The 13154-nt window shown below is 52.8% G+C and overlaps 1 protein-coding gene across 2 annotated transcripts in view; it reads left to right on the forward strand.

Annotated features, from left to right (window-relative positions):
• PUM1 (pumilio RNA binding family member 1) overlaps positions 1 to 13154 on the forward strand; it is a 90708-nt gene that overhangs the window by 69998 nt on the left and 7556 nt on the right. Inside the window, exons 14-18 of one of the 2 annotated variants that reach the window (XM_054395399.1) lie at positions 4700 to 4967; positions 6674 to 6803; positions 7533 to 7667; positions 9691 to 9828; positions 12619 to 12744. In XM_054395399.1, the coding sequence (XP_054251374.1) occupies positions 4700 to 4967; positions 6674 to 6803; positions 7533 to 7667; positions 9691 to 9828; positions 12619 to 12744 (797 nt within the window). The remainder of the gene's footprint in view (positions 1 to 4699; positions 4968 to 6673; positions 6804 to 7532; positions 7668 to 9690; positions 9829 to 12618; positions 12745 to 13154) is intronic. The other variant, XM_054395401.1, reaches the window with a different exon arrangement.

Here is a 13154-nt window from a genome sequence, read left to right on the forward strand (position 1 = left end):
CCTGTGTTGGTGCAGAGTGCTGTGCATGGGCAGCATGGTGCTGGCACAGTAGGAATCTCAGTGCTGTCCCAAAGCTGGGCTCTGATCCACTGTGCAGACACAGAGTCGAGATTCAGAGATTTCATAGATTCACAGAATGGGTTGGGTTGGAAGAGACTTGAAAAGATCATCCAGTTCCAACCCCCCTGCCACAGGCAGGGACAAATTGCACCAACCCAGGTTGCTCAAGGCCTCATCCAGCCTGGCCTTGAATGCCTCCAGGTTAGGAGACATCCACAGCCTCTCTGGGCAACCTGTTTCAGTGTCTCCCCACCCTCACTGCAACCAATTTCTTCTTAATACCTAGTCCAGTTCTGTGCAGACAAAGGGTTGCTATCCACACTGCAGACCGCCCTTGTGAAGTTTGTGCTGGCTGAGGACACAGGAGGAATCATCAGTGCCAACATCTTACATGAGTCCTGTCCCTTCTTTGAGGTTTTTGTCCCTTTACCCTGATGTCCTCAAGTGCTTCAGGAGCTTCCAGCCTCTGAACTTCTCCTGAACAAGGAGCTGGTGCATTGTGGTTGTAGGTGAGATCCCACTGGAGTCAGGGCTCTGGCCAGGTCACTGGATTCCCAGCCACATGCTGGAATAAAGGAGCTTGAGGCACTCCAAGGTCTGGTGGTTAACAAGTGGGTTTCAGAAGCACTTGATTTAAGAAACTTGTCCTCCACACAATCTCTTCATTCCCAGTATGAGGTTGATCATCCTGGGGAGTCCTGCAGCCAGCATCTCCATCAGAGGTGGGTAGAAGGAGGAGTCACTGCCATGGGTTACTTGGAATCTCCAGTAAGACCAGAAGGGTTTTCTCAGAAAACCTCTGACAGAGAGGACTGGTTCTGTACAAACTCTGCTTTCCCTCTTAACTACAAGATAATGGCCAGGTGATAGCAGAGTGCCAAAGCCTTTTCTTGCAGCCATTTATAGATGCTCAGGAGCTGGTTCTTCACCTCAGCTTGGCAGTGCTGTGACTCCTGTTTGCTCCAGGCCCTCAGAAAGAAGCTGTGATGCTGAGCTCTTCCAGTGCCATGGCAAACTGTCAGTGCTTACCCTGTCCCTCTTGGGTTCCTTCACCTGCGAGGTGCTTCACTGGTCCCTTGACTGTCCTGGGCCTTCCTCCAGCAGGAGTATCGTTTGGTCACCTTCTGGAGTGCTGGCTCAGTTAAGAAGTCAGGTAGACAGAGAATCATAGAATCAGTCATCAAGGTTGGAAAAGACTTTAAGAAGGTGATGGCCACACCACTGGCAGGACAGCTTAAGATGATGTGAATAAGGAGCTCTCAGTCTCCTTCTCCTCAGGAAAGAGGACACTTGGCAGTCACTCTGCAGAAGTCACAACATATGTGGCCAGAGACATGGAGACAGACTGAGAGAGTTGGGGTTGTGCAGTCTGGAGAAGAGAAGGCTCCAAGGAGACCTTCTTGTGGCCTTCCAGGATCTGAAGGGGGCTACAAGAAAGCTGGGGAGGGAATTTTTAGGGTATCCAGTAGTGATAGGACTGGGGGGAATGGAGCAAAACTAAAAATGGGGAGATTCAGATTGGATGTTAGGAAGAAGTTGTTCCCCATGAGGGTGGTGAGAGACTGGAAGAGGTTGCTCAAGGAGGTGGTGGAAGCCTCATCCCTGGAGATTTTTAAGGCCAGGCTGGATGTGGCTGTGAGCAACCTGCTGTAGTGTGAGGTGTCCCTGCCCATGGCAGGGGGATTGGAGCTGGATGAGCCTTGAGGTCTCTTCCAACCCTGACAATTCTATGATTCTATAATTAGGCTGATACCAGGTACTTAACTCTCATACAGCATTGCTGCACAGGAGCTTCCTTCAGACACTGATGGCAGAGGAGTGCAGGTCACTCAGTCTCTCCTTTGTCATTTTAATTTCAGACACTGGTGGCTGCCAGGAGAAGGTTTCTTGCCTTGAAGGTTCTTCCTTCCTTCGCAGAGACTCCTTGCAGCTTGTTTTTTTTCCAGGTGATTTGTCCTCTCTGCCTCATGTTGGCCTTTCAGGTGGGAGGTTCCCATGTGATAAGAAGATTTCTCTGGGAGGACTTTGTCCTACCCAGGACAAACCATACTGCAGGCATCTTGCAGTCTGTGGCCAGCAGAGGGATCCCGAGCCCTGCAGGAAGGGGAAGAGGCCTCTGCCAGAGCTCTGGAGTGATGTCCGTAGATTCATAGAATGGGTTAGCTTGGAAAGAACCTTAAAGATCATCTAGTTGCAACCCCTGCAGGCAGGGGAGCAGCCTTGGAAGGTTGGTGTTGGTTCCTCTCCACAGCAGTTTCCTAGGTGATCTGTTCCCCAGGTACCTGTTATTGGTAACTCAGTGGCTGTCCTGGAGGGGGTGAAAAGCTTCAGGGCATTTGTGAAGGCACAGGATTTCCAGGAGAGTTCAGTGATACTTACTTGTATCTAATAGTGATTCAGTCTTGATACCCAAAGCTTGTAGACCTGCTTCTTGCCACCTTTTTCATCCTAATTCTCTGACCCCCAGTCACTTCTTTTAACTCAGTCAGTTCTTCACACAGCAGCAGGGTGGGTTGAAAAAGCCTGAGGATGGGAGTTAAGATGACCAGAAAGAGTGAGGTGGTGAGAAGGTGCAGGCAGCAGGGTTGACATATGTCTGGTTTAGAGACAGGTTCAACACCCAGAGAGGAACAGGAGCTGGCACAGCCTGTTCTTTGCTGCAAGCTCTGCCTGTTCCTCACCTGATCCAACAGTGCCATGCTAAAAAATGGTGCTGGAACACATCCCTGGTCTAGATTATTGTGGGAGCAGCTCACAGAATCCTGGGATGGTAGGGGTTGGAAGCCATCTCCAGAGATCATCCAGTCCAGCCCTCCTGGCCAAAGCAAAATCACCCAGGGCAGGCCACACAGGAACACATCCAGGTGGGTTTGGAATCTCTCCAGAGGAGAATCCACAACCTCACTGGCCAGCCTGCTCCAGGGCTCCAGCACCCTCACAGTAAAGAAGCCCTCCTCCTGTTGAGGTGGAACTTCCTGTGTTCCACTTTGTGTCCGTGTAGTCTAACCTGGCAGTTCTTGTTTTGGAATCAAAATCTCTTGAAGATGCCAATAAGTCACTAGATAGAATTTTGACTCCTAAACAAGAAGTGCCATGTTATGCTGTCTGTCTGCAGAGGCCACAAACACAAACTGGAACACAGGAAGTTCACTTAGCATAGTTGAGAACATTTCCTAGTTGAGCCATGGCGGAAACCCATCTTGGTGGAAAAGCACAGAGCTGGATAGAAAGCACAATGACCTGCACAGGCTGGGAGTACCCTTGGACACTTCACACAATCACACAAGGAAGTGACCTTGAAGGTCATCTTGTCCAGTCCTCCTTCAGGGACATCCCCAATTAGATAGGTTGCTCAAAGTTTGACCTTTGAGTGCCTCCAGGGATGGGACATCTCCCACCTCTCTGGGCTACCTGGGCCAGGCTCTCACCACCCTCAGTGTCAAACATTTCTCCTTTCTCTCCAGTCTGAATCTCCCTCTTTTGGTTCAAACCATCACCATTTGTCCTGTCCCAAAAGGCCCTTCGCAAAAGTCTGTCCCCAGTTTTCTGACCGGCCCCTTCTAAGCACTGAAAGGCCACCAGAAGGTCTCCCTGGAGCCTTCTCTTCTCCAGGCTGAACAGCCCCAGCTGAGCCTGACCTCACAGCAGAGAGCTTCCAGCCCTGCCAGCATTGCTGTGGTCTCCTTTGTCCCTGCTCCAACAGGTCCCTGTCTGTGCTGTGATGAAGACTCCAGGGGGAGGGAGGGTTTCAGCAGACCACAACAGAGGGGCAGAATCCCTTCCTTGTCCTTGCTGCCTACACTGCTGGGGCTCAGCCCAGGACAGGCTGGGGCTGCACTGGCAATGCTTGGGGCTGGCTCCTGTCCAGCTTTGCACCCCCAAGTCCTTCTCCACAGGGCTGCTCTCCACCCTTCATCCCTAGCCTGGTGCTGATACAGGAGTTGCCCTGACTCATGTGCAGGACCTTGCCCTTTCTGAACCTTGTGATGTTCACGTGGTGCCACTTCTCCAGCCTCTGTCCATGTCTCTCTGGATGGATCCCACCCTGCAGATGTGCTGACCACACCAGCACAGGCTGGGGGCAGGCTGGCAGAGCTTGGTGTCCATTCCTGTCCAGCTTTGCACCCCAAGTCCTTCTCTGCAGCCTCCCAACAGCTCCATATCTGCTGCTCTCCTAAACCTCAACCCCTGGACCCACCATAACCCTCAACCCCTCACCCCACCCTTAACCCTCAACCCCTCGCCCCACCCTTAACCCTCAGCCCCTGGACCCACCCTTAACCCTCAGCCCCTGGACCCACCCCTATCCCTCAACCCCTGGACCCACCCCTATCCCTCAACCCCTGGACCCACCCTTAACCCTCAACCCCTGGACTCACCCTTAACCCTCAACCCCTGGACTCACCCTTAACCCTCAACCCCTGGACTCACCCTTAACCCTCAACCCCTGGCCCCACCCTAACCCTCAACCCCTGGCCCCACCCTAACCCTCAACCCCTTAACCCTCAGACCCTGGCCCCACCCTTAACCCTCAGCCCCTGGCCCTACCCTTAACCCTCAACCCCCAGACTCACCCTAACCCTAAGCCACTGTCCCCACCGCTTCCCTTCATGCCCCTGCCTGTGCCTGTGCCTTGCAGGGGGCCTGACGAACGGCAGCGGCCGCTACATCTCGGCGGCGCCGGGGGCGGAGGCCAAGTACCGGAGCGCCAGCAGCGCCTCCAGCCTGTTCAGCCCCAGCAGCACCCTGTTCCCCTCCTCCCGCCTGCGCTACGGCATGTCCGACGTCATGCCCTCGGGCCGCAGCAGGCTGCTGGAGGACTTCCGCAACAACCGCTACCCCAACCTGCAGCTGAGGGAGATCGCCGGCCACATCATGGAGTTCTCCCAAGATCAGCACGGATCCAGGTGGGAATAAGGGCATCTTGCTGCCCCTGGGGTGGATGTGCTTGGAGGTTGTGGTTTGGAGGACGGCTCGGAGAAAAGAGTTGTAGATGGTAGATTGATGGAGTGGTTTGGGTTGGATGGGACCTTAAAGATTGTCCAGTTCCAACCCTCTGGCCGTGGGCAGGGACACCTCCAACTGGACCTGGTTGCTCAAAGCCTCGAGAACCTGAGCAGGGAGAATCATAGAATGGTAGGAACTGGAGCTCATCCAGTCCAGCCCCCTTGAAGAAAATCCTTTGCTGAGCATTTTTCACTTTCCTGGTCCATGCCATTTCTTGTGGGGTTTAACCCCCACAGCTGGCAGCAGCAGGCTGGGTTTCCTCTCCTGAAAAACACCTTCTGATGATGCTTGCTTGTCCCAGTGTCCTTTTTTTTTAACCAGGAGGCTTTGCCATGCACACCTGTATATTGCAGGTGTGAACGGTAAAGATGCTCTGATCTCAGATGGTGGGGATTGAAAAGGACCTCTGGAGATCATCCAGTCCAAGCCCCCTGCCAAAGCAGGGCACCCACAGCAGCTCGCCGAGGAGCACAATGCCCAGGGGGGGTTGGAAGCTCTCCACACAAGGAGAATCCACAACCTCTCTGGGCAGCCTGCTCCAGGCCTCCAGCACCCTCACACCAAAGAAGTTTCTCCTCATGCTAAGGTGAAGGAGGTAGAGCTGAGAACAGTCAATTGGAGTCACACTGCTTCTTTTTACAGACTGTTTGGGTGCAGATGCTGATAGAATTATAGAATGCACGGGGTTGGAAAGGACCTCTAAAGGTCATTTAATCCAACCCCCTATGCAGCAAGCAGGGACATCCTCAACTAGATCAAGTTGCTCAGAGCTCCATCAAGCCTGAATTTTAACGTCTCCAGCAATGGGGCCTCCACCACCTCCCTGGGCAACCTGTTCTGGTGCTCAGCCACCCTCAGACTAAGGCACTTCTTCCTAATGTCCAGTCTAAATCTAGCCTGCTCCAGTTTCGAACCACTGCCCCTTGTTCTATCACTACAACCCCTTGTCAAAAGTCCCTTCCCAGCTCTCCTGTAACCCCCTTCAGGTAATGGAAAGCTGCTGTAAGATTTTCCTGGAGCCTTGTTGAGGCTGAACAACCCCAAGCAAGCTCCTGAACAGCTGCTTGCTTGCTCTAAGCTGCTGGCTGGCCCCACTGGCATAGCTAAACTCATCTTCAAGACCTGCCTGGATGTGACACCTCACTCTGAGGTCTGCTTTGCTTGGAGTGAGGAGATTTCTGGGCTACCAACAATGACCTGTGACCATGAACCTCATGGCTGTGACCACCCCAAGGGTGTTCAAATGGCTGAGTAGAGCAACTGTGTTTAAAAGATTGGGCTTGTGAGTGCTCAGTGTGTGAGCTTTGGAAGGGGGTTGTGTTGGCAACTGTGGTGAGGGGGTTTGTGCCAGTGGCATCCCAGCAGCTGTGGTGAGGGGGTTTGTGCCAGTGGCATCCCAGCAGCTGTGGTGAGGGGGTTTGTGCCAGTGGCATCCCAGCAGCTGTGGTGAGGGGGTTTGTGCCAGTGGCATCCCAGCAGCTGTGGTGAGGGGGTTTGTGCCAGTGGCATCCCAGCAGCTGTGGTGAGGGGGTTTGTGCCAGTGGCATCCCAGCAGCTGTGGTGAGGGGGTTTGTGCCAGTGGCATCACAGCAGCTCTGCCTCCCAGGTTCATTCAGCTGAAACTGGAACGAGCCACCCCAGCAGAACGCCAGCTTGTCTTCAACGAGATCCTCCAGGCAGCTTACCAGCTGATGGTCGATGTCTTTGGAAATTATGTCATCCAGAAGTTCTTTGAAGTAAGTCTGCATTCCCCTGAAGGCCTTACCTCAGGTTCCTGCTGTCTTCTGGGGTATTGCACCACTTTGTGGAACCCCTGCTAGCAGGCTAAAATGGGGTCCACTGGGGTCCACAGTGATGTCATCTCCTCCCCACGGGCTGTTGCATCATTGCTGTTGAGGTGACTGCGGTGTGAGACTTCATAAAGATTCATCTGAAAAGTAACACTTGGCTTGGAGGTGCCAAAAGGTGTAGGAATAAATAGCAACACCCCAAAGAGACTTCTGAAGGGTGCTGTGCTGGACTCCCAGGATTTAGCACCAACAGAGACACTTCTGCAGCCAGCAGCAGCCTCTGGAAGGAAGGAGCTGTTGTGTTTTCCTACCAGGAGATTGGGCAGATACCCACCTCTCCCTCTTGCCAAGTGGTCTCTTGCTCCTTCTCCAAGCCTTGGTGCTTCTTCTGTCTGGTGGTTTGCCCTCAGGCCTGTCAGGGGTTGGTGAATTGGCACTTGTCACCCTGGCAGCAGCTCCTTGGGCCCGCCAGCTTGGGCTCTGGAGTGTCTCACATGTGCCAGGCTATGCAGCACACACACAGCAGACGTCTGGCTGCAGCTCTTGCCATGCACTGGGCTGGGGTGGGTATTTCTGTTCCTGGTTTAACACTGGGAGGATATGGGAGGGCTGCTGTGCCCCTGGGACCCCTCCTCAGGGCTTTGGGCTGGTAGTGACTGGTTTTCATCTCCCCAGTTCGGCAGCCTGGAGCAGAAGCTGGCCTTGGCAGAACGTATCCGTGGGCATGTTCTGTCCCTGGCCCTGCAGATGTATGGCTGCAGAGTGATCCAGAAGGCCCTGGAGTTTATCCCCCCAGACCAGCAGGTAATTGTAAGTTTCAATTTTAACTTTCTTCTTGATGTTGAATGTTCCTTGGTGTTTGGTGACCTGAACCTCCACCTTCTGTTCCTCTTGTGGCTGGTGTTGTGGTTTGGTTTCTGGCATGTTTGTTCTGTGTCATGTGCATGATGAGTATGTCACACTGTTGGGGGGAGGTCTTCTTGTCATCTCCTTGTTCCACTGAACTGGGAATGGGGTTGGGTCTCTGTTCATCCCCTGAGATCAGGTTGTGTGTGTAGGGGAAATGGAGAATGCTGGGGAATTACAAGACATTCACAGATTGTAACAGGTTGGAAGGGACCCTCAACGGTCATGTCAGCAGGGACATCGCCAGCTAGATCAAGCTGTCCAGGCCCCCATCAAGTTTGACCTTCAATGTCTCTAGGGATGGGCCCTCCACCACCTCTCTAGGCAGCTTGTTCCAGTATTTCACCACTCTCATGGTGCAGAACGTCCTCCTGATGTCCAACCTAAATCTGCCCTGCTCCAGTTCCAAACCACTGCCCCTTTTCCTGTCATACAGATTGCACTGGGTTGGAAGGAACCCTCAAAGGCCCTTCTGAGCAGTCCCTCCCCAGCCTTCCTGTAGGTCCGCTTCAGATGTTGAATGCTGTTCTAAGTTCTCCCTGCAGCCTGTTCTCCAGGCTGAACAGTCCCAGCTCTCTCAGCATGTCCAAATAGCAGAGGAGCTCCAGCCCTCTGATGATCTTTGTGGCCTCCTCTGGACCATCCCAGCAGGTCCAGGTCTCTCTTGCCTTGAAGGAAGCCAGAGCATAACCTTGAACATTCACTGAGATCTCACTGCTTTGATACGTGGGTCAGCACTGTGCACTCTGCAGTGGGACAGCTGAGAAACTCCTGGTTCCTGTCAAGCCAGGCCTGGCACTGGAGAGATGTGGCTGATAGCCAGAGTCCCACTCCTAGCTCAGTAATAAAGTGATTCCTCTGGGGAAAATGCACCAGCCAAGCTGAGAAAAAGAGGCTGGGAATCATGGTTCAGGAAGCTCAGTGTAGGTCATTAAATGAAATGCCAGGGGTTTGAGGAAGGCTCCTTCCCTTTAGGATGAGCCTGAGTTCAGTGTTGCCTTAGTGTGTCAGCAGGATGGTGCCAAGCTCTAGCACTGCTGTCCAAGTGTCTTCCTCCAGGATGGGATTTTTGAGTGCTCTGTGCTCCTATCTGCTCCAATTCCTTAGTTCTACCACCTTGTCTCTGTACAGCAGTAGCAATGTCCCCAGAACCACAGAATCCCACAGTCATTGCACATGGAGAATACCTTTAAGATCAAGTCCAAACATTCTCCCAGTGCTGACCCCATTTTATGAAGCTGATGCCTGAAAAGTTGGTGAAGTTTGGGCGTTTTATATTCTTTCTCTTTGAGGGGAGCAGAGGAGGAAATGGGGGATGCACAGGAGTGTTGTGGAACAGTAAAATCTCTCAGGTTTGGATCATAGAATCCTAGAATGGTTTGGGTTGGAGGAGACCTCAGAGATCATCTACTCCAACCCCGCTGCCAAGGGCAGGGATGCCTCTCAACTAGAGCAGCAGCCTGCTCAAGGGCCTCATCCAGCCTGGCCTTGAGGGGCAGGGGGCATCCACAACCTCCCTGGGCAGCCTGTTCCAGAGTCTCACCACCCTCACACTGAAGAACTTCTTCCTGAGCTCCAGCCTAACCCTGCCCTCCCTCAGTTTCAAGCCATTCCCCGTTGGCCTGTCTTTAGATGCCCTTTATGAAAAGGTTCTCCCCAGCTTTCCTGTTGGATCCTTCAGGTACTGGAAGGCAGCTCTAAGGTCAGACTAGACTCATGCCTAATGAAGGGAGGCCTTCATCTTCCTTCTCGTGGGGTACCCTCCTCGGTGGTTTCCGTAGCACAGCAAGCTTCACCTCGGCACTTGGGCCGCCGGAAGGGAATCCATTGGTGCCTCCTTCAGTAGCTTTCATGTAGCAGGGAGAACGTTGTGCTTGTCAGCCCTGAATCCTGGTGGTGCTTTGTGTTTGTCTTCCTCTCCCAATAGAATGAGATGGTTCGGGAGCTGGACGGCCACGTCCTCAAGTGTGTGAAAGACCAGAACGGGAACCACGTGGTGCAGAAGTGCATTGAGTGTGTGCAGCCTCAGTCCCTGCAGTTCATCATCGATGCCTTTAAGGGACAGGTGAGTCCTGCACCCAGATCCTGACTCATCTTTGTGTTCTTCAAAGTTGCTTTGAGCAGGGTGAGAGTGGCTGTAACTTGTTCAGCTTTGCTGGCTTCTGAATGTTAGCAGGCATCAGCTGAAAGGCTTCCACAGCAGCACTGAGGAGCATGGAAGCTCCTTGGTCTTGTCTCTGTTCTTTCTGTGCAGGTGCAGCACAGTATAACATCCTTGCAAACATGTTTCCCTAGAACATTTGAGAGGGTTTTGACTGATGGAGGTAAAACCAAGTCCCTCACTAATCCACCTTCAGGGAATCACAGAATGATAGGGGTTGGGAAGGACCTCTGGAGATCATCTAGTCCAACCTCCTGCCAAAGCAGGGTCACCTAGAGAAGGTCACACAGGAAAACATCCAGGGAGGTTTTGAAAGTCTCCAGAGATGGAGACTGCACCACATCTCTGGGCAGCCTGCTCCAGTGCTCCACAACACTTAAATTAAAGAAGTTCCTCCTCATGTTTAGATGGAAATTCCTATGTTCCAGTTTGTGCCTGTTACCTGTTGTCCTGTCACTGGGCACCACTAAAAGAAGCCTGGCCCCATCCTTCTGACACCCACCCTTGAAGTATTGGTAGCATTGATGAGATTCCCCCTCAGTCCTCTCCAGGCTAAACAGCCCCAAGTCCCTCAGACTTTCCCCATCACAGAGATGTTCCAGTCTCCTAACCATGTTTGTAGCCCTTTGTTGTACCCTCTCAAGCAGTTCCTTGCCCTTCAAAGGACATCACCTTCACAGTAAAGGTGGTGAGCAGAGTCCTGTGATGGGCACAGTCAGTTCATGTTGTGCTCCCTGTCTGTGAGGCTGGCATAAAGGAGAGGACCACTGTTTGCCAAGGGCTTCAGACCGGAGCAGAACATGAGTTTGATCTAGAAAGGTACAGTTCATTGTGCTTCATTCTCCAATGCTCTCTTGATGTCCTCTTGTGCATCCATGGCCTGAATCTGAATTGGCTGCATTGTGCCTGCAGTCAGCTTCTCTTCCATTCCAGAGGCACTGGTTTGGGTGTTCCCAACTTCAGCTTAATTGGCTTTGGAGAAGGACTTTGAAGTATTGCTGGGTTTTGCCATGGGGGATGAGGGGAGCCTGTGGCTGCTCCAGCAGGAACCAGCCTTTATTAATTTGGCTGCTCCTAGAACATCTCTGAAAGCAGAGACTTGCTTGGCTGTGTCCAAACAAGCAGGATCCTAGCTGGAAACCTGCTCAGCAGATTTCCTGGCTGGAGTTCAGCTTTGGACCTTCCACTGGGGAGTTGGGCAAGGCAGCAAATACCTCTGGGAGCTCAGCTGATGACACTAACACTTTCTGAGCAGCCATCTCAGTTCCATCTGAACTTTCATGTGGAAGATGAAACTTAGCACTTCGAGACTATTTTTCTGCAGTAAATTGCACTTCAGGTCTTGTTTCCCTGCACAGTTTGCTCTCTAGTTATTAAAAAATATGTAGCTTGTCAATTTAACTTTGGGCTTGGATTTACTTCTTTTCTAATTTAAAGCAACCAAAGAGGACTTTGCTCAGTTTTCTGTCTAGAGCACAGCAATAATAAAATGTGTGGTGTTCTTACTGACAGATTTGGTAATCCCTGAGAAATGAGAGAGGAGGTTCTTTGTTGTCCCTTCTCCTAAGAAGCAGTTAAGGCTTTTAAACAAATCCAAACAGTTGAAGAAAATCCTTTGCTGAGCATTTTTCACTGTCCTGGCCCATGCCATTTCTTGTAGGGTGTAACCCCCACAGCTGGCAGCAGCAGGCTGGGTTTCCTCTCCTGAAACACCTTCTGAGGATGCTTGCTTGTCCCAGTGTCCTTTTTTTTTAACCAGGAGGCTTTGCCATGCACACCTGTATATTGCAGGTGTGTATGGTAAAGATATTCTGATCACAGATGGTGGGGATTGAAAAGGACCTTTGGGGATCATCCAGTCCAACCCCCCTGCTAAAGCAGGGCACCCACAGCAGCTTGCCCAGGATCACATAGGCCAGGGGGGACTGGAATCTCTCCACAGAAGGAGACTCCACAACCTCTGTGGGCAGCCTGCTCCAGGCCTCCAGCACCCTCACACCAAAGAAGTTTCTCCTCCTGTTCAGATGGAACCTCCTGGGTTCCAGTCTGTCCCCATTGCCCCTTGGCCTGTCCCTGGGCACCACTGATAAGAGTCTGGCCCCAGCCTTTTAGTTCTTGCTGAGCATTGCTCAGATCCCCTCTGGAGCTGCTCTTCTGCAGGCTCCGCAACCCCAGGGCTCTCAGCCATTCCTCCTCACAGAGATGCTTCAGGTCCCTCAGCATCTTCAGAGCCTCTGCTGGACTCTCTCCAGTAGTTCCCTGACTTTGAACTGGTGATCCCAGAACTGGATCCAGAACTCCAGGTTTGGCCTCACCAGGACAGAGAGAAGGGGAGGAGAACTTGCCTTGACCTGGTGGCTGCACTCTTCTTCATGCCCCCTAGCAGACCATTGGCTTTCCTGACCCTGAGGGCACATTGCTGGCTCATTTGTGTCCCTGCTCCATGAGTGGGGAAGCAGCAGCACAGGTCGGGCTGTGCTGTGCCTGCCATCACCCACCAGTGCTGTGGGAGCAGGGGACAGAATGCTCCCAGTTCCGCTCCATGCTGTCTGGAGCTGCCAAGCTGCCAGCTGGCATTACCTGCCATGTCTGGGCAAAGCTACCATGTGTTCATTGAAGTGCAGGGGGGTTCTGGGGTTCCCAAGGTCTAACAGAGGTGTTGCTGCTGTGCTTGCCTGTCTTTGCCGGGCGCAGGTCTTCGCGTTGTCCACACATCCCTACGGCTGCCGCGTCATCCAGAGGATCCTGGAGCACTGCCTGCCCGAGCAGACCCTGCCCATCCTGGAGGAGCTCCACCAACACACCGAGCAGCTCGTGCAGGTCAGTGTGGGAAGGAGCAGAGCTGCTGCTGTGAGCTGGTTCTTGCTTGCTGCTGTGTAGTAGGAACGCTACTGGCAGCCTCTTTGGGGTGGCAGCTGGAGCGCTGCTGGGGTCGGCTGAGCACAGGGATGCTGCTCCTGAGGAGGGATGGGAAGGAACATGGCAGACAAGGAGAACATCACCACTGATCAGAAAAATCAGGGAATCATAGAATGGGTTGGGTTGGAAGGGACCTTAAAGATCATCCAGTGCCAATCCCCTGCCATGGGCAGGGACACCTCCCACCAGCCCAGCTTGCTCAAGGCCTTATCCCACCTGGCCTTGAACACTTCCAGGGAGGGAGCATCCACAGCCTCCCTGGGCAACCTGTGCCAGTGTCTCAGTTGTTCTGATTATGTGCAAATACCGAG

This window comes from Indicator indicator, chromosome 33 (genome assembly GCF_027791375.1).
Source record: "Indicator indicator isolate 239-I01 chromosome 33, UM_Iind_1.1, whole genome shotgun sequence".
NCBI lineage: Eukaryota > Metazoa > Chordata > Aves > Piciformes > Indicatoridae > Indicator > Indicator indicator.